Source organism: Drosophila rhopaloa, unplaced genomic scaffold (genome assembly GCF_018152115.1).
Source record: "Drosophila rhopaloa isolate 14029-0021.01 unplaced genomic scaffold, ASM1815211v1 contig_3, whole genome shotgun sequence".
NCBI classification, from domain to species: Eukaryota; Metazoa; Arthropoda; class Insecta; order Diptera; family Drosophilidae; genus Drosophila; species Drosophila rhopaloa.
This window is the reverse complement of record NW_025335123.1, coordinates 21677810-21697749: the sequence shown is the minus strand read 5'-3', so window position 1 is coordinate 21697749 and position 19940 is coordinate 21677810. Positions and strand designations below refer to the sequence as shown.

General features: G+C 36.1%; 4 protein-coding genes across 4 annotated transcripts in view; 2 read left to right on the top strand and 2 right to left on the bottom strand.

The window, feature by feature from the left end:
• The window catches only part of LOC108039342 (uncharacterized protein DDB_G0271670), a 43468-nt gene extending 33582 nt beyond the window's left edge, over positions 1-9886 (bottom strand). The window contains exon 1 of the mRNA XM_017116311.2: positions 9794-9886. The gene's annotated coding sequence lies outside the window, so the exon portion shown is untranslated. The remainder of the gene's footprint in view (positions 1-9793) is intronic.
• On the top strand, positions 7953-9088 carry LOC108039344. The gene is made up of 2 exons (XM_017116317.2): positions 7953-8221; positions 8289-9088. The coding sequence occupies exons 1-2, from the start codon at positions 8100-8102 to the stop codon at positions 8935-8937; spliced, it is 771 nt and encodes a 256-aa protein (XP_016971806.1). The 5' UTR covers positions 7953-8099; the 3' UTR covers positions 8938-9088.
• Positions 9887-10470: 584 nt separating the features above from the next.
• On the top strand, positions 10471-13110 carry LOC108039348 (poly(ADP-ribose) glycohydrolase). The gene is made up of 2 exons (XM_017116325.1): positions 10471-11375; positions 11436-13110. The coding sequence occupies exons 1-2, from the start codon at positions 10663-10665 to the stop codon at positions 12895-12897; spliced, it is 2175 nt and encodes a 724-aa protein (XP_016971814.1). The 5' UTR covers positions 10471-10662; the 3' UTR covers positions 12898-13110.
• Positions 13111-13216: 106 nt separating this feature from the next.
• Positions 13217-14218, bottom strand: LOC108039349 (probable insulin-like peptide 7). Its single transcript, XM_017116326.2, has 3 exons — positions 14026-14218; positions 13466-13638; positions 13217-13400 (listed from the first exon to the last, which is right to left on the bottom strand). The coding sequence occupies exons 1-3, from the start codon at positions 14160-14162 to the stop codon at positions 13231-13233; spliced, it is 480 nt and encodes a 159-aa protein (XP_016971815.1). The 5' UTR covers positions 14163-14218; the 3' UTR covers positions 13217-13230.
• Between the last annotated feature and the right edge of the window lie 5722 nt (positions 14219-19940).

Here is a 19940-nt window from a genome sequence, read left to right as displayed (position 1 = left end):
TACTGGTTTGCTTTTTCTTGTTGCCTTTCTTTCTTTTTTTTTGTTTTCGATTTTGTTTTTGCTTTTGCGGGCGCACGTTGCTTTGTTATTGTTGTCGCTGATGTCAGATACGAAAAACACACACATCCAAACAACATGTGCAATGTGTCAAATAAATATACTCTCTTTTTCTCTTACTCTCTTTTGGTCTACGAACAAAACAATGAACGACGATAAACAGCAACAACAAGTTGATGCAAATAATTGTATAATAAAAGGCAAATAAAAATATTACTAAAAAATTAAAAAAAAAAATAGCACAAAAACTTGCCACAGTAAAAAACTATAGCAACAACAAAATTTGAAAAAAAATATATGTACCTAAATAAATTTTAAAAAAATACACCAGAAGAAAATACTAAATAAGCATTCCAAGAAAAAAAATGTATTCCGAAGGAAACTTATATATGTATGTACATATATATGTATGTACTTGCAAAAAAGCTAGAAAGAAACTACACCAAAAATTAAACTTTAAGATTTAATAAGTCACGCACCGAAAAAACACAAGCAACAAAAAATAAACACAAAAACACGGAACAAATTTGAAACAAGGCAAACACATACGAAAACAAAAAAAACTCGTAAGAAAAAACAAGGAAGAAAGTGTTATGAGAAACACAAGAAAGAAAAAACACGACATTTTGGTTCACTCTAGAAAAAAATAACACCAAATACAAGCCATACACACGAAAGTTTTTTTTTTAATTTTGACGCAAGTCCAAAAAACAGATATGAAATTCAGAGTGCAATAGCCAAAAACAAAATTCGGGAGCAAAATTGTGTGCTGAAAATTGTATGAAAACGTTGACATTGAAAATGTGACAAAAATAATTATTTATAATTTTCGGCCATTCGCTGTTTTGCTGCTGGTTTTGTTGATTAATATTTAACAAGAGTGTGGGAAAATTTAGGACTTTGTATTTGCTTTGAAGTCCAATAGAAAATAATTTTTCGGTTAAAGTTTCCCTGTTTTGTTTTTTCCTTTTTTTACTTGAGTATTTAAATTCTATTTACTGTCAGAGATAATTTTCGTTTTACTTGTTAAAATGTTATTATTTTCAAAATAAATAATTCTAATCAAAAAATATTATTTTTTTCCAATGAGAGAGTATAAAAATTCTTAATTTTTGATCACCATAGATGTATGCATTTTTTCCTCCAGTGTATCTTTTTTCTATTTCACGCTGCACACACTTTTTATTAATCAAAGTCAATGTGCGACCTTTTAATGAGCCAAGTTTAAAATGCATTTGAATTTTTGTGGAGCAATTTCCTAAGAATTTAAGCTATTTTTGCCCCTTTTTTCAAATATATTTTATTTTTTTTACCGACACCTGCACTTTGTCACTTTGTGTTGTGTGATTATTACTCACTTCTGAGCTTATCAGCCTTTTGCTTCGCCTTACTTTTGTGCTAGTCAACGAAAGGTGGAAAGAGGGGCCCCAAAACCCCCTGACCCCTCCTCGATTTTTACCACTCTATTTCCCCGCTTTTTTGCTTGGGAGCGAACAACAAGTGCCATTTAGTCTGTGACTGTCCCAAGTGACTAATGCCCCCTTTTTCCCGAAACCCCCATAAAATAAAACTCTGTTATAGCACTGACGTCAACCCAATAAGAAAAACCGACTACACATGATGAAATTACAACCGTTAAATTTATGAGAACAATTCTTAAGCTTATTTGTTACTTTTAGTTATTATTTAGATAATTAACAAAATCGTCTGTCGAAATGGATTAAATCGTAACGTTTACAGAAAAAAACTACGAGTAAAGCGTACAAAAATTAAATGGTACAATTATTATATATGTATAAGTAATACAACAAAGATCTTGAACTCAAAATAAACTAACATGATTTATGGCATTAAAGTAATTCAATTTCAAAAAATATCTAAATAGTAAAATGTATATTGATCAACATTTTTATTTATATTTTTTTAAGTTTCTGGTTTACTCGTAAATCCTTACAATTACATTTCAATGTAAAAGGAATGAGTACATTATTTAAGTAAAATAATATGTATACATCTATTTATAAGTAAATACATATAAATTATGTACCTTATCTATAGCGCAGTAAAATCGGTTATCAATTTATATAAATTGAAAAAGAGCTAAAAATTTTATAAGTGTTTATAGATTTAAAAAAATACAAAATATGTTCAACTATGATATGTATGTGTATGCCCATATTACCAATTTACTTGATAAATAACTTTTCTAACCCTAGGTAACTCCAAATAAAACTATAAAAATCTCAAAATAAAACTACAAAAGTTAGGGTAATAAAAAAAACAATATTTATGCAAATTCAAAAAAATGAATTTAAGTTTTAAACACAAAAAACACGCGCACGAAATCAAGTATTTGTATATTTGGGCATTTATCGGGTCGACACACATTATTATCTACTTCCTGGGGACCATATAGTGTATATAGGTAAAAGATATTTGGCAAAAGGCAGAAAAAAGATAGCAACATAGCCCTATGTTCGCACAAATTAAAAACGAATTAATTTTTGCAGCACCCAAATGTGATTTAATGTGGAAATAATTGGAATTGCCTGAAAAAAACTGGCTTTATTTGTTTTGTTTTGTTTATTTTGACTACTTGTATTAAATTTTTTTGTCTCAAGGTTTTCTGTCTTCCCGTTGGTTACACAATAATTGCAACTGAACTTGCATTAATTCTTAAATGAGACGCATGTATTTGTATTATTAATTTAATTAATAATGTAATGTCTTTAAATATTTTTTCAAGACGATTAAACCGTAGAGAAAAATAGAATGAATGAAATTATTATGTCTATTTAAAAATAGATTTTGCAGTCAACCTAATTGTTATATAATTATCCCAATTTAACTTTTTTTAAGTCTCCTATTTGTTTTTGCGTAGCTCCATCTGTCGGCAATCTTAAGTATTTTCACTTTCACCACCCACGAATCGCAATAAATAAAACGTTTTTATAATTTTTGGTTTTATTTTGATTGCCACTGTTTGTTTTGATGTTGTTGGTATTGTTTTTTATTTTTGTCCATGCTTTTCGTTGCTTTATAATTGTTTTTACACATTTATTGAGGTTAAGGCCTTCTTGACTGGCCATCACCTTATGTTTTTATTTTTATACCCTTGCAGAGGGTATTATAATTTCAGTCAAAAGTTTGCAACGCAGTGAAGGAGACATTTCCGACCCTATAAAGTATATATATTCTTGATCAGCATCACCAGGAGAGTCGATCTAGCCATGTCCGTCTGTCCGTCTGTCCGTCCGTCTGTCCGTCCGTCTGTCCGTCTGTCCGTCTGTCCGTCTGTCCGTCTGTCCGTCTGTCCGTCTGTCCGTCCGTTTCTACGCAAACTAGTCCCTCAGTTTTAAAGCTATCTGCTTGAAACTTTCGCAAAACTTGTCTTTCTATTGCAGGTAGTATATAAGTCGGAACGAGCCGGATCGGGCGACTATATCATATAGCTGCCATATAACTGAACGATCGGAAAAGCCATAACTTTGGTGTTTTTAAAGATAAGAAGTTGGGACTCTCTATGGGTATTATATTTGGCCAATCAATCCGACGTACCAAATTTCATAAGGATCTGCCGACTATATCCTATAGCTGCCATATAACTGATTGATCGGAAATGCCATAACTTTGGTGTTTGTAAAGTTAGAAAGTTGGGATTTTCTATGGGTTTTATATTTGGCCAATCAATCCGACCTACCAAATTTCATAAGGATCGGCCGACTATATCCTATAGCTGCCATATAACTGAACGATTGGAAATGCCATAATTTTGGTGTTTGTAAAGTTAGAAAGTTAAGATTTTCTACAGGTTTTATATTTGGCCAATCAATCCGACCTACCAAATTTCATAAGGATCGGCCGACTATATCTTATAGCTGCCATATAACTGAACGATTGAAAATGCCATAACTTTGGTGTTTTTAAAGTTAGGAAGTTTGGATTTTTTATGAGTATTAAGAATTTTTTTTGTTCTTCAGGATTTGTTAATATTTAAATACTATGGAATTACGGTTTTCATTTTATTAAAATCGGATGACAGTATCATATAGCTCCCATAGGAACAATCGGAACAATTATATGAAATAAATGAGAAAAAAATTATTACTTCGATGTTTAATAATTTAAATAAATATACTTCAAGATATAGTAAATCTTGAATATTTTAGATTTACGTTTTAATTTTTATTGAAATCGGACAATAATATCATATAGCTTTCATAGAAATGACCGAAAACTTGAGAGTAAAATCGACCTAGCTTCATTGTTATATCAGGCGATTCGAATACATCTTCCGTCAGTTCGTAACTATAACTTTGTCGTTTCCTAAAATATTTCCATATACTCCAAGATATAGTAAATTTTAGCAATCTCAGAATAATAGTTTTAATTTTATAAAAATTTTAAGACTATATCATATAGATGTCTTAGAATGATCATTAAATAACAGGCAAATCAACACAGCTTAAGCGTTTTGAAACATTTACTGACATTTTTGGAGAAATCATATGTTTTAAGATTGTATACAAATCATATAGATCTTGCAAATAAGATTGGCATACTGACATAATCTTTTCCTTTCAACATATTCCCAGATTTCAGATTCAGTTATTATTATTTTTTATACCCTTGCAGAGGGTATTATAATTTCAGTCAAAAGTTTGCAACGCAGTGAAGGAGACATTTCCGACCCTATAAAGTATATATATTCTTGATCAGGATCACCTCCTGAGTTGATATAGCCATGTCCGTCTGTCCGTCTGTCCGTCCGTCTGTCCGTCCGTCTGTCCGTCTGTCCGTCTGTCCGTCTGTCCGTCTGTCCGTCCGTTTCTACGCAAACTAGTCCCTCAGTTTTAAAGCTATCTGCTTGAAACTTTCCCAAAAGTTGTCTTTCTATTGCAGGTAGTATATAAGTCGGAACGAGCCGGATCGGGCCACTATATCATATAGCTGCCATATAACTGAACGATCGGAAATGCCATAACTTTGGTGTTTTTTAAGTTTGGAAGTTGGGATTTTCTATGGGTCTTATTTTTGGCTAATCAATCCGACCTACCAAATTTCATAAGGATCGGACGACTATATCCTATAGCCGCCATATAACTGATTGATCGGAAATGCAATAGCTTTGGTGTTTGTAAAGTAAGGAAATTGGGATTTTCTATGGGTTTTATTTTTGGCCAATCAATCCGACCTACCAAATTTCATAAGGATCGGCCGACTATATCTTATAGCTGCCATATAACTGAACGATTGGAAATGACATAACTTTGGTGTTTTTAAAGTTGGGAAGTTGGGACTTTTTATGAGTATTAAGAATGCATCATATGAATAATTTTGGAGAATATAATTTATAGAATATTCTGCAAGGGTATATCAACTTCGGCTCCGCCCGAAGTTAGCTTTCCTTTCTTGTTTAATTTATGGTTTTTATTGCTGCTTCTCGCAGATTTAAATATATATACTTTTCTTTGTTATTTATTATATATTTTCGTTTCTTTAACTTGCCTTGTGTTTTATTTTGAAAACGTACAAAAAAAGGTAACAAAACCGATTTCTCTTTTTTTGCTCTGATGAGGGCGTAAACATTGCCAAAAGAAAACAAAATAAAATACCTAAAAATATGAATTTCTGCGGGCCATTTTGCATTAGCAGCTAACGGTAAATAAAAAAATTTGTTATGAACGCTGACAGGTAGCATAACACTCTCTCTTTCTCTCTTCAAAGAAAATTGTTGCATTTAATGTATGTACATATGTATGTACGTTCATACCCACTAGCTAGTTTCGTATTCTCAATATATGTAATTTGAATACGATTTTAAATTCAATTTATTATGTATCAAATTTGAGTTAGTAATAAATTTGTATTAATTTTTTGTAATTAATGTTTAAAGATAAATATTTATATCAATTTTTAAAAATCCCATCTTTATATTAACTTTATATACATATTTAAACTGCAGATTTTGTTTCGTAATTTTTCGTTTCTTTCTTTAGATGCTCATCTACATATTTTGTTCATTTTTTTATATATTTCGCATTGACTTTATTTATTGCAGTGTGTGCATATTTTTCCATTTAGAATTTGCCCATTAAACCAGCAGAATCGCTCTTTATTTGTTTTTGTTCTTGAAGAAGAAATTTGCTCTTGCTCGTGATTTTTTCCCCTCATTTCGCATTGCAGGCGTCGCAGTCTTCGCCTTTCGCGTTTATAGAATTTTCAAGGTCACCCGCGAATGCGAATTATTTGTTTTGCACTGTTTTTGTTTTTTTTTTGTTTGTGAGAGTGTGTGAATTTTTTTTCTGACAACATACGAAACAAATGGGGGTTTTAAAGGGGGAGGGAGATGGGTAATAAAGTTGAGCGACCCTCCTTAGCAACACGTGGGGTGTGCCATCTCTTTCTAGTTATCTAGCTGCCTCTCTCTTCAATTGTTTGCACCTGTTTGCAGTAGGTATTTCAATGGTAACAAATGCAAAAATGATATAATTCTTAGGCTTAGAGTTATTAAATATATTATACCATCCATTAAAGACATATGTTTAGAAATGCACACAAACGTTTAATTTAATGTGTTTTTTATTTGAATAAATCGAAGCTAGATTAATTTCTTAAAAGTTGAAAAATGATTGATAATAATGATAAAATGTAATATTTAAATATAATTTTACAAGGAAAATGAATATTGAGGGCAGCAAAAACAGACAGCTAAAAGAATCTCCATTTTACACTGACTATTTTTATTTTAAGACGTGTTGCACATATGCAATCTGCACTGTAATTGCAAGGTTTTCTCCCACTTTATCTTGCTATTCTCATTCATCTTCCTCTTCTTTGTTTTGCACTTTATTTTGCCAACGTGAGCCAAGTCGCGTTGACTAAATCGAAAAAAAAATAATGAGCGGAACACAAACAAGCAAAAACAATTTTATTTATCATTTCAGTTTTTTTATTGCATACAATTGAAAACAGCTAAAAAAAAAAACCAGACAAGAGCGAAAAAAGGACAGAACTGATTCGATAACTAGAAATTGAATATGGAAAATACGTAAAATAAAATCCTTTAAGATGTTTTCACGTTAGCTTTTAACCCCAAACATTTCAAAGCGTTGCAATATTTTGAATATTTAACGTTCATATTTAAATAACAATTATGGTTAAATAAATTCCAAAACTCGACATTTCGGGGTAAGACAGTAACTTGTAAAATTGCAACCGAAGATCTCTTTGTCGTCATTTATTTAAATATGTAAATAAGTATTCATATTTTAGTTACATAATTAATTTTCTCCCCTTTTGATTGGTTAATTTTTGATAATGACTCATGAAACTGCAGTGGTCTTATTCTTCCAGCTGTTGATTAGTATAGGTTCAAGCTTTTGACCTTGAAAAAGTTTAATAACATTTCATGTTTTTTTTTTGGCGTTTTTCTTTGCTTGCTTTTTCTATGCGATTATTTGGCTGTATGCAATTTTGTTGTTGCTTGTTTTTTTTGCCACCCCCTCAACGCCACCTTCTCTCGTTCCGTCGCCTTCACGCTGACGCAAATTGAAAAAGAGATAGCGATACAGGTACAGTGGAGCTTCAATAATTCACCAACAAACACATTTAGAATTATTTTTTTCACTATAAAACCTTTTTTTATTGACCTTTGGATTCCAAATTTAATAACACCAAATTAGTAATTGATATTACTATTATTAATCACTTATCCATCGTTAATAACAAATTATTAGGTATTATTAGGTTTTAATAAGGCATTTGGAGAATATGATTAACAGAATATTCTGCAAGGGTATATCAACTTCGGCTCTGCCCGAAGTTAGCTTTCCTTGCACACTTTTGACCAAAATTATAATACCCTCTGCAAGGGTATTAAAATGGATTCCCATTGCAATAGGTGCATTCTTCAACACTGGTCAAAGACGAACTGTTCTCGGTCTCTGCTTTTGGCCTGATTTCCTTTGAAACGCAGTCTAAATAGGAGGAAAAGCTGGACCCAACTAACTGGACAGGAAGTAAACGCAAAGCAAAGGAAAATGCCGGACAATGAGGCAATGACACTTCCCGGAGAAGGTTGCCAATCATCCTACGTCAGTTTAGATGAGCTGCAGGCGGCGGGAAGAATAGCTGGATCCAGCGGACCATCGGGCAAAAGGGGGTGAGTATGGAATAGGAAAATAATAGGAAAATCCTCCACTAACCTCCACGTTCTAACTCCTCCCCAGCAAGGAGAAAAAAGGCAAGCCCAGTGGCCAGTTAGTGCACTTAAAGCTGAACAACAAGACCCATTTGCCTCTCAAGGTCACGGCCATTCCGCCTGAAGCAGCTCCTTGGGACACCTTCTCCCCAGTGGCCGGGCGTACACGCAGAGCCGCAGTGAAACCCAAATTTGTGGAGAACAGGGTCACCACTCAGGCCATTCCTGAAGCAGCCGATGGTAAGAAACCGAGGACGGCTCCTTGGGATACCTTCTCCCCGGTGGCCGGTCGTACTCGCAGAGCCGCAGTGAAACCCAAATTTGTGGAGAACAGGGTCACCACTCAGGCCATTCCTGAAGCAGGCGATGGTAAGAAACCGAGGACGGCTCCTTGGGATACCTTCTCCCCGGTGGCCGGTCGTACACGCAGAGCCGCAGTGAAACCCAAAACTGTGGAGAAACCGCAGCCAATTGAATCACCCGCTTTACCCAAACTGGTGGGGTCCAAGCTAAAACAGCTGAATGTTAAGCAGAGTGATATGGAGAACGCTATCCCGGGGAAGAAAAGTTCGCAGGAAAGCGGAGCAACCAGGAAACTCGATTGCGCAGCAAGTTTGATGGCTAGTTGGAGCACCAATGAGGCAGACCGCTTGCGGAAAAAGTTTGGTTGGATATAACCATAGCTTCTCATTTGGGGCGTCAAACCAAATGCGGCATTGCGGAGGATGACATTGTATTTGTATACTTTTTTCGTTTGCTTTGATTTTTATTTCCTTTTTGGTATTTCAAACTTTTTTTGACTCCGATAAATAATGTACTTTTTTAATATTTTGAATTGGTTTATTAATCAACAAGTGCAGTTTGGCAGATGGCGCCACCTAAAATTGTCGAGGAGCGCCATCAGCTGGAACCATTTTTATTTATTGGTTAGCTGAGTAACGGGTATCTTATAGCCGGGACACTCGCCTATAGCGTTTCTCTTTGTTTTTGTGCAGAATTCTTTTGATAAATATTGTTTTCTTTTTTGTTGTTTTTCTGCTCCCCTTTTTTGTAGCCTTTTTCGTTTGTTTACTCCTCAGCAAGATTAGACAAAAATTAACGATAAAGGTATGTTGAACTTTTAGCAAAGGTACATTCAATAAATTATATTTATTTTGGTTTTTAGCTAGCCGTGAATATGTTTGTTGTGTGTGTGTGTGCAAGTTATTTTTATGAGCTCTTTTATATTGTTTTTGAGACGCTTTCAAAACAAACAAAATCGCTCTCTCTTTTTTTTTGCTGTCTTTCTCTTTTTTACTCTCAGAATTTTTGCACGTGTATGCAGCGATTTCTTCTTCTTCTTAACACGTAAGCTTAAGCGAAAGAGAGGGAAAATACATAAATCGACATGAGTGCGAGTGAGAGCGGCATAAAAAATATAAAAACAACACCGCGATTTGGCACTGACGTCAACTAAAACCAAACAAAACGTATGGCTAGCTTCAAAAACTATTTCATTTAATATTTAGAAAATCTTTTTATAGTGTCGCTTACCTTAGTTTTTCTTTTAGTTTTTGTATTTAAAAAAAATAGAGAGTAAATAGTAGAAAATTCTTGTACCGATTTGTTGTTGTTTTCGCTGTTTTGGTTTTTTTCTGCCCGGTTCTTATTCGCCACTCACATTGCAACGCATTCATTGTTGGCATTTTTTCCTCTAGTATTTAAATACTAGATAAATTCCACTTGGAGATGGCCAAACTTCTGAGCGCCAAAGTTATTATCATTGGCCATGTTCAGCAGAACAACATGATCACTGATCACCGATTGATCAGTAATCAGTGATCAAAATTGCGTACTATTTCTATGCTTCTGTTTTTCTGATCATGATGCAAGAATTTTCACACAACTATCGTTCGAACCCATCAGTAATCATTTTGTCCTGCTGAAGACCATTATTACTAATGTACATTTTGTTGAAAATGTTCCTTACTGTTATATAATTCCTTAAATTAAAAAAACGTTAACTAATTTATTTAATTTAAAGCATCATTTAAATTTTTCCCTACCCTTAGTATGGTTTTATTTGGCACTTTGTGAATAAGTGTGCACTTTTCCCTTGAATTTTTATTATTTTTAATATGTTTACTTCATACCAGACGGGGCCTGAAAATAAATTTATTTCCGTACTGCGATAGCTTGCATAACTATCGCTCATCCCTAACAAACCGGCCGGCACGGAGTCTGGTTACACTGCTCCCATATCTGACAAATTGGATTTTTCGAGCGGAAAAACTGGAAAACTTAAGCATTTAACCATTTTGCGAGCAATCCATCGGATTTACCGCTTACCGGCACATTGTTGTGGAGCAAGTGCATCGCTGACCAACCGACTGGGCGATAGGATTTGGTATAAATCCGCCAAAATGTCGCAGTCACCGGATGGCGGGATTTCCAAAATGGAAACGGAGGAGGAGCCGGAAAATCCGGCAGACCCCCAGCAGGAATCCTGGCGTGGAATGCCCATGGAGGTCATACATCGTCATCTCCAGCCTTTTGAATTGGAACACTTGCCATCCGTGATCGCTGGGAATCTTCACCGGGTGTTGTACCAACTGCCCATCCGGGAATCTCCGCCACGCCCACATAAATCACCGGGGAAGTGGGATTCGGAACATGTGCGTCTGCCATGTTCGCCGGAGTCGAAATATCCCCGAGAAAACCCGGATGGCACCACCACCATCGATTCCAGATGGGGAATGATAGAGAGAGCCCTCCTCCAACCCATAGAGACCAGTGAGGAGCTCCAAAATGCGATTCTATCCTACAATACTACCTATCGGGATCAATGGCACTTCAGAGCGCTTCATCAACTGTTTGACGAAGAGCTGGACGAGAGCGAATCGAGGGTTTTCTTCGAGGATCTATTGCCCCGGATCATTCGGCTGGCATTGCGACTACCGGATTTGATTCAATCCCCGGTTCCGCTGCTCAAGCAGCACAAGAATGCCTCGTTGACGCTGAGTCAGCAGCAGATTGCCTGTCTCTTGGCCAACGCCTTTCTGTGCACCTTTCCTCGCAGGAACACCCTGAAAAGAAAGTCCGAGTACAGCAGTTTCCCGGACATCAACTTTAACCGGTAAGCAATCAATCAATCCCTAAATGCAGGCAATTTAATTCCACTCACATCTCTTCGCAGCCTTTACCAATCTACGGGTCAAGCGGTTCTGGAGAAGCTCAAGTGCATTATGCACTATTTTCGGCGAGTGTGTCCCACGGAGCGGGACGCAAGCAATGTGCCCATCGGTACTGTGACCTTTGTCCGCCGAAGCGGGCTGCCGGAACATCAGGTCGACTGGAGCCAGAGTGCGGCGCCGTTGGGCGATGTGGCATTGCATGTTGATGCCGAGGGAACGATCGAGGACGAGGGCATCGGACTGCTGCAAGTGGACTTTGCCAACAAATATCTGGGTGGCGGTGTCCTCGGACACGGTTGCGTCCAGGAGGAGATACGCTTTGTGATCTGTCCGGAGCTTTTGGTGAGCAAACTTTTCACGGAATGTCTACGACCTTTCGAGGCACTGGTTATGCTGGGCGCCGAGCGATATAGTAACTATACGGGATATGCTGGAACCTTCGCTTGGTCGGGCAACTGTGAGGACTCCACGCCGAGGGACAGCTCTCGCCGTCGGCAAACGGCCATTGTGGCCATAGATGCACTGCATTTTGCCCAGTCGCATCATCAATATCGCGAGGATCTGATGGAAAGGGAGCTGAACAAGGCGTTTATTGGTTTTGTCCACTGGATGGACATGCCGCCTCCAGGTGTGGCCACCGGCAATTGGGGATGTGGTGCATTCGGCGGAGATTCCTACCTAAAAGCCCTGCTGCAACTCATGGTCTGCGCTCAACTGGGCAGACCATTGGCCTACTACACCTTTGGTAACACCGAATTCAGGGACGATTTTCATGACATATGGCTGTTATTTCGAAGTCAGGAGACTACTGTGCAGCAGCTTTGGGGTATTTTAAGGTCCTATAGTAAATTAATGAAGGAGAAAAGCTCCAAGGAGCCGCGTGAGCAAAAGGCAACTAAAAAGAAGCTATACGAATTTATAAAGGAAGAACTGAAGAAAGTCGGAGATGGGCCCGGAGAAGAGGCGCCCGTTGAAGCTGGAACATCAAAATCCGGATCATCAGGATCGGGAGAAGCAAAATCGGAAGCAAAACCCTCGACAACATCGGCGAAAACCTCGCCAGAACTTACCAAAAAACCGGCCCAAGCGAAAGGCACTACTACTCAACAGAGTCCCGATCTCTTTCCCCAATCATCGCAGGATGATTCCAATTCCTCTCAAGAGCAAGCCATTCTCATGCTGTCCGATGATGAGGAGACCAATGCCATGATGGAAGCCGCCAGCTTGGAGGCGAAAAACAGCGAGGAAGCCAGCAACAGCAGCACACCGGCCAAGAGCAGTAGCTCCGCCACGAAATCAGGAGCAACAGGTGGAAGTCGCCAGTTGACCCTGCTCGAGATGCTGGACTCTCACTACGAAAAGGGACAGCCCTCGAAGAGACCGAGAAAAGCGGCCAAGGGTGAGGGTCAAGCAAAGAGTCGCAAGGAGAACGATGTGCAGGATAAGGAGGATATTGTTGACTAAGTGATATATTGCCCTAGATTTGTACTGCCCTAAGAAAAAAGTTTATAACTATTACAAAATAGTTCTAATCTAAATGTTCCCCTATTCTTGGAATTTTCTAGACTAATCTTACAAAGAAATGACCTGTATCAAAAATTTAATTGTATGCTGATTATTTATATAATGTGAAGTATGTAGTTAAAATTAGTAAAGAGTTTTTTTTTCGAACCAAAACAAGTTTATTTTCAGTAAGACTTTATTTCACCACAACAAGAACATCAACAACAACCACGAAAAAAAAGCGAATATATATAGGGATTTATATATCTAAGCAGATCCAACTTTGCTGGCGAATCAATAGTGATTGCGTCGTTTGTTAGAAGGACAGTACTCGGCGTATTCCTCCCAAGTGCAGCCCGCCTTGGTGCAGCATTCATTTGAGATCGATGGGGCATGACCGTCCGCGCGCCGACTCCTCAGGAACATGTTGGCATAGTTCACATGCAGCCAGGTGGAGCCATCAGCTGGCAAAGTATCAGTTATCATTTATAATTTATACAAATTATAATAATTTAATGTTTGAACTTACGGTCAATGGAGCTCTTTTTGATCCAGGCCTCATCATTGCCTGTCCTTTTTTTGTTGCGCCGTGTCAGGCGGTAAATGTCCTTCTCGCAGGCCCAATAAAGCTGACGGACGAGCTTGTCCCGGCAGCGGGAGTGCGTCTCCTGGTGCCACACGTTCTCCCAGTCCGATTGGGAGCTGAAAAATACCAATATTTAATGGATTGATTTTCTAATGTGTTGTATATTTATATCTTAAATTCTCCAAAATGCAAAGCGAATTTTTTAAACATTTTCGTCGAATCAATTCAACTCTTGAAAAGAAGAGGTTCCACTCTAATGACATTATTAAAAGCAAAAATATACAAAAACACATAAAAACACATAAAAACACATAAAAATCCAGAATAATTAATAGTTTTTCTTTTAAACATTAGTATTCCGTTATAATACATCAATCCCATAGTTCATGTATCATTATCACCACTTAAAACTTCCCCCTAGTATGGAACCACCTCAAGTAACTCAGCTCCCAGTTAAGCTTTTTTAGCCAGAGAGGTGTCAAATTAAAGGGAGCTCAACTCACCGCTCACGGAAGAGCATCTCCAGGCCCTCCTCCGTGTGCTGCAGTGCCTCCGGCGTGGGGATCAGCGGCAGGACAAACAGGAGGACAGCGCCGCACAGCGTCCAGCTGCCCGAGTTGGGTAACATCATCCTGGACATGCTAGTCCACAATATTGGAGGCTCAGATCCTGGATCCTGGATCCTGGTGTGGTTCACACGGCGGACGCGTGTCGACTGAATGCTCTGGCCGGTGTGTTGTCCGGTTTTGAAATATATCCGGAGCCGGGCTCCGTCCGGATTGGCGGCCAACTGTCGGGCGTCGGCGGCATAATTAAATCGGTTGGTCAGCGCTCTATTTGAAGTAATGAGGGCCGGTGTCCTGGTCCTGCTACACTTACACTCCTCGTCCAATCCAATCTAATGAAGAGCAACGGCAGCAATTGCGTATGCGGCCCGTTGCCCGCATTATTGCCTTGTTTATCTGCGGGTCCAAATTGGACCCACTTCTCCAGCCTGGCACCTGTGATTCGCCATCAGGCCCACATGCAACCTGTTGCCCGGTTAACAAAACATCATAAAATCCTGCAAGTTACGCTGTTTGCCTCGTAAAAACATAGCGAACGCCGAGCACTTGTTTTTATTTCGAAGTTGGCATAAATTTTCCAATATTTGCACGAATTTCAACACGGCCCATGCTGGATAAACAGTGGGTCAAATACTGAAAACACAGGAAAAGTTAGTTGTAAAGCATAAGGTGCATTTGTTATATTTTGATTTTAACTGGCTAAATTAAGCTTGAATTGAATTTCATTAAAGTTTGTTTGTTTGAAGAAATCCATAACAACATTTTTGTTTGTTATACTGATAAAATTACTGAAAAATTATATTAAATGAATTTAAAAGATTTATGAATCCAGGAATTTTGATTATTTTATTGTAACAAATCCTGTACTATTTTCTAAAATGTCCCTTTTTATACCCTTGCAGAGGGTATTATAATTTCAGTCAAAAGTTTGCAACGCAGTGAAGGAGACATTTCCGACCCTATAAAGTATATATATTCTTGATCAGCATCACCAGGAGAGTCGATCTAGCCATGTCCGTCTGTCCGTCTGTCCGTCCGTCTGTCCGTCCGTCTGTCCGTCTGTCCGTCTGTCCGTCTGTCCGTCTGTCCGTCTGTCCGTCCGTTTCTACGCAAACTAGTCCCTCAGTTTTAAAGCTATCTGCTTGAAACTTTCGCAAAACTTGTCTTTCTATTGCAGGTAGTATATAAGTCGGAACGAGCCGGATCGGGCGACTATATCATATAGCTGCCATATAACTGAACGATCGGAAAAGCCATAACTTTGGTGTTTTTAAAGATAAGAAGTTGGGACTCTCTATGGGTATTATATTTGGCCAATCAATCCGACGTACCAAATTTCATAAGGATCTGCCGACTATATCCTATAGCTGCCATATAACTGATTGATCGGAAATGCCATAACTTTGGTGTTTGTAAAGTTAGAAAGTTGGGATTTTCTATGGGTTTTATATTTGGCCAATCAATCCGACCTACCAAATTTCATAAGGATCGGCCGACTATATCCTATAGCTGCCATATAACTGAACGATTGGAAATGCCATAATTTTGGTGTTTGTAAAGTTAGAAAGTTAAGATTTTCTACAGGTTTTATATTTGGCCAATCAATCCGACCTACCAAATTTCATAAGGATCGGCCGACTATATCTTATAGCTGCCATATAACTGAACGATTGAAAATGCCATAACTTTGGTGTTTTTAAAGTTAGGAAGTTTGGATTTTTTATGAGTATTAAGAATTTTTTTGTTCTTCAGGATTTGTTAATATTTAAATACTATGGAATTACGGTTTTCATTTTATTAAAATCGGATGACAGTATCATATAGCTCCCATAGGAACAATCGGAACAATTATATGAAATAAATGAGAAAAAAATTATTACTTCGATGTTTAATAATTTAAATAAATATACTTCAAGATATAGTAAATCTTGAATATTTTAGATTTACGTTTTAATTTTTATTGAAATCGGACAATAATATCATATAGCTTTCATAGAAATGACCGAAAACTTGAGAGTAAAATCGACCTAGCTTCATTGTTATATCAGGCGATTCGAATACATCTTCCGTCAGTTCGTAACTATAACTTTGTCGTTTCCTAAAATATTTCCATATACTCCAAGATATAGTAAATTTTAGCAATCTCAGAATAATAGTTTTAATTTTATAAAAATTTTAAGACTATATCATATAGATGTCTTAGAATGATCATTAAATAACAGGCAAATCAACACAGCTTAAGCGTTTTGAAACATTTACTGACATTTTTGGAGAAATCATATGTTTTAAGATTGTATACAAATCATATAGATCTTGCAAATAAGATTGGCATACTGACATAATCTTTTCCTTTCAACATATTCCCAGATTTCAGATTCAGTTATTATTATTTTTTATACCCTTGCAGAGGGTATTATAATTTCAGTCAAAAGTTTGCAACGCAGTGAAGGAGACATTTCCGACCCTATAAAGTATATATATTCTTGATCAGGATCACCTCCTGAGTTGATATAGCCATGTCCGTCTGTCCGTCTGTCCGTCCGTCTGTCCGTCCGTCTGTCCGTCTGTCCGTCTGTCCGTCTGTCCGTCTGTCCGTCCGTTTCTACGCAAACTAGTCCCTCAGTTTTAAAGCTATCTGCTTGAAACTTTCCCAAAAGTTGTCTTTCTATTGCAGGTAGTATATAAGTCGGAACGAGCCGGATCGGGCCACTATATCATATAGCTGCCATATAACTGAACGATCGGAAATGCCATAACTTTGGTGTTTTTTAAGTTTGGAAGTTGGGATTTTCTATGGGTCTTATTTTTGGCTAATCAATCCGACCTACCAAATTTCATAAGGATCGGACGACTATATCCTATAGCCGCCATATAACTGATTGATCGGAAATGCAATAGCTTTGGTGTTTGTAAAGTAAGGAAATTGGGATTTTCTATGGGTTTTATTTTTGGCCAATCAATCCGACCTACCAAATTTCATAAGGATCGGCCGACTATATCTTATAGCTGCCATATAACTGAACGATTGGAAATGACATAACTTTGGTGTTTTTAAAGTTGGGAAGTTGGGACTTTTTATGAGTATTAAGAATGCATCATATGAATAATTTTGGAGAATATAATTTATAGAATATTCTGCAAGGGTATATCAACTTCGGCTCCGCCCGAAGTTAGCTTTCCTTTCTTGTTAAAATTATTTTTTATAGTTTTAGTTCCTTAACCCACTGTGAACATTGTGTGTTCCCGTCGCCCACACGCAGACAATAGGTTTAGCTAAATAATGTCACTGTTTACACGTTCTGTGCGAATTTATGATGCACCTTTCCGGGCCACAATGTTCCTCAGGTTCCAAGTCCAAGACCTTTTTCGTTTGCTTGTTTTTCGAGCTCAGTTCTTGGATGACTTTGCCGGTGGCTGGTTGCTTTTGAGGAGCGTTTTTTTTCTATAATTTTTTGTAAGTGTTTGCCAAGCTTTAATTTAGCCAAACGTTAGTAGTTAAAAGGCTCCAAAGGTGCTATGTTTTTTTAAAGTGCTAATATATCAGTTAAATTTTAAAATAAGTACAAAATAACTGCCTTGTATTAATTCCAACCTGAATTATTAATTGTCACATTTTACTACCTTTTCCATTTATTTTGGGTGAACAGACCATCAGTTGAAATTAAATAGCAAACAAATAATGTGTCAAATTAATGCAGAATCTGATTTAATTTTTGCATTCCAATTAAAACCCATGTTTCGCTTTAATTAACTTAAATACAAATACATTATATAAGTTGCATTTAAATAATTTATTTGTGTCACGTAACATTTTTTCTTTTTCCTAAAAAGCTTTTTAAAAGTCCCTTCCATGCCCATAAACAATTGCGTTAATATTGTGTACACAGAGTCATCAATTTTATTTAACACAATGAACAAATTTTATTGTACATATACATTCATATATAAATACAATAAGTTCTGCTTTTTACCTTACGCTATTAAACTATTTGCTGCATAACTGGAAATAAAAAATTATGATTACATATCATAATGCATTTTTTATTCGCTAGTTTTGTTCAATTTTTCTGAGGCTAGGCGGCTAGCGAATACCCTTCTGGGTCCACAAAAAAAACTTGTTTAGTTTTAAGCTTAAACCCTAGAATATTTAAATTTTCCCTCTGTTCAATTTTGACTTTTTTTTCGGTTGTTTCCTTTTCTAAATTCAAATATTGTTCAATTCCACAACTGTGCTAGGAATGCAGTAGAATACATTTACAAATACAAATATAAATACATAAATATGCATTTATGTTACTATATATATAAATATTCATTTGATATATAGATACAATAGTTTATTTAAATACACTGGCTTATATAAAATGTGTACTGAGAAGGGAGCAGGTGTTCTTGGAAAAGTTGAGAAATTTAACCGCAAAGTGGCTATATTTATGGTTTACTGTTTTCAATATTCTGCAAAAACTCCATTAAGTAAGATTACTTAGTTTTAAAATCTACTTTACCAATTAATTGTATTATTTTTTTTGCGGAGTTCTATGGTTTTCTGTGGTAAGTCACAAAAAAAAAATTTCCCCAGAATCACATACTCCCATTTCCGTAAATTTTTGATGCCATAGCTTAATTTAGCTGTGTTTATTGGGTTCCATTAAAATTCGGCAAGGCCGAAGCCATGCAAACAAAAATGTCAACAAAAATATTAATATTTAATCGATTTGCCTTATCTAATAGTCGAATGCTTATAAACATTGTAATGTGTATTTAATTACTACATGATTAATTTATCTCATAACTAAAACATTTTGCATGGCTAACAATCGGTAAATTTATAAATTAATTAAATGTAATAGGAAATGGAGGGGATTTTAGTTGGCTTATTGGTAATCTTTCTTTAATTTAAAGGGTGAAAACGTTTTATCATCAAACGGGCTTTAAAATCCCTTTGTTGATTGATTAAATTAGCATAAAGAAAAGGGATGACGAGATTACATGTATGTGCCATTCATATTCAATTGAGCTTTGCTAGTATCAGAGACATTTTATTTTTCCCTTAAATCGATAATGAATTACTGAAACATTTACCTGCGTCTAGAAATTACAGCTCTGTTAACATACATTTTGTCTTAAGTATAATAAGAATTTCAGTTATCCTTTTGCTATTCTTCCATATAATATATTTCAATAGGGAATGCAAGAAACAATTAGTTTTAAAAAATATTTTACTTAAATTCCAACATTCCAACCTTAAAATCCTTTTGTTCAATCTGGTCATGTAATATTATAATAACTTTTGTTGTGGCCTTTTTGTTTTGTTATATAAATTTCAGCTATTTAACGCTTAATGACTAAATGACACGTATGCATATTACACAAAAATCTACACATTGTTACAGGAATTCCTTTGTTTATTAATACTACTCATTGGTTTTTTTTTGTAATTTCTCATCAATTTCTGTTAAATGGAAATTACAGCATATCTGTTTCAGATTTTTTTTTGGTTGCCATTTCTAATATTTTATATGCAAAATTTCATTTCAAACAATTAAATTGTAATCTTTTCTTTTTTATAAAATTTAGATTTATGTTAAATTCTTAAAACTATTCATTTTTTTTATACTTTATAGTCTCAAATAAAAATCATACGGCGTCTATAGTTAAGAAAAATTAAAAAGATTCATTAAACATATAATAAACTTCCTACGTTTCATTGAAAAAAAAATTGTGTGTTTCTTTTAAACTATCAAAAACAATCACATCTTATAATTCGGAAAATTATATTCTCCTTATAGACATATATTTGGATATAATATATGTATATAGTTAACTTATATGCGCCGCGATTTAATTTTAAA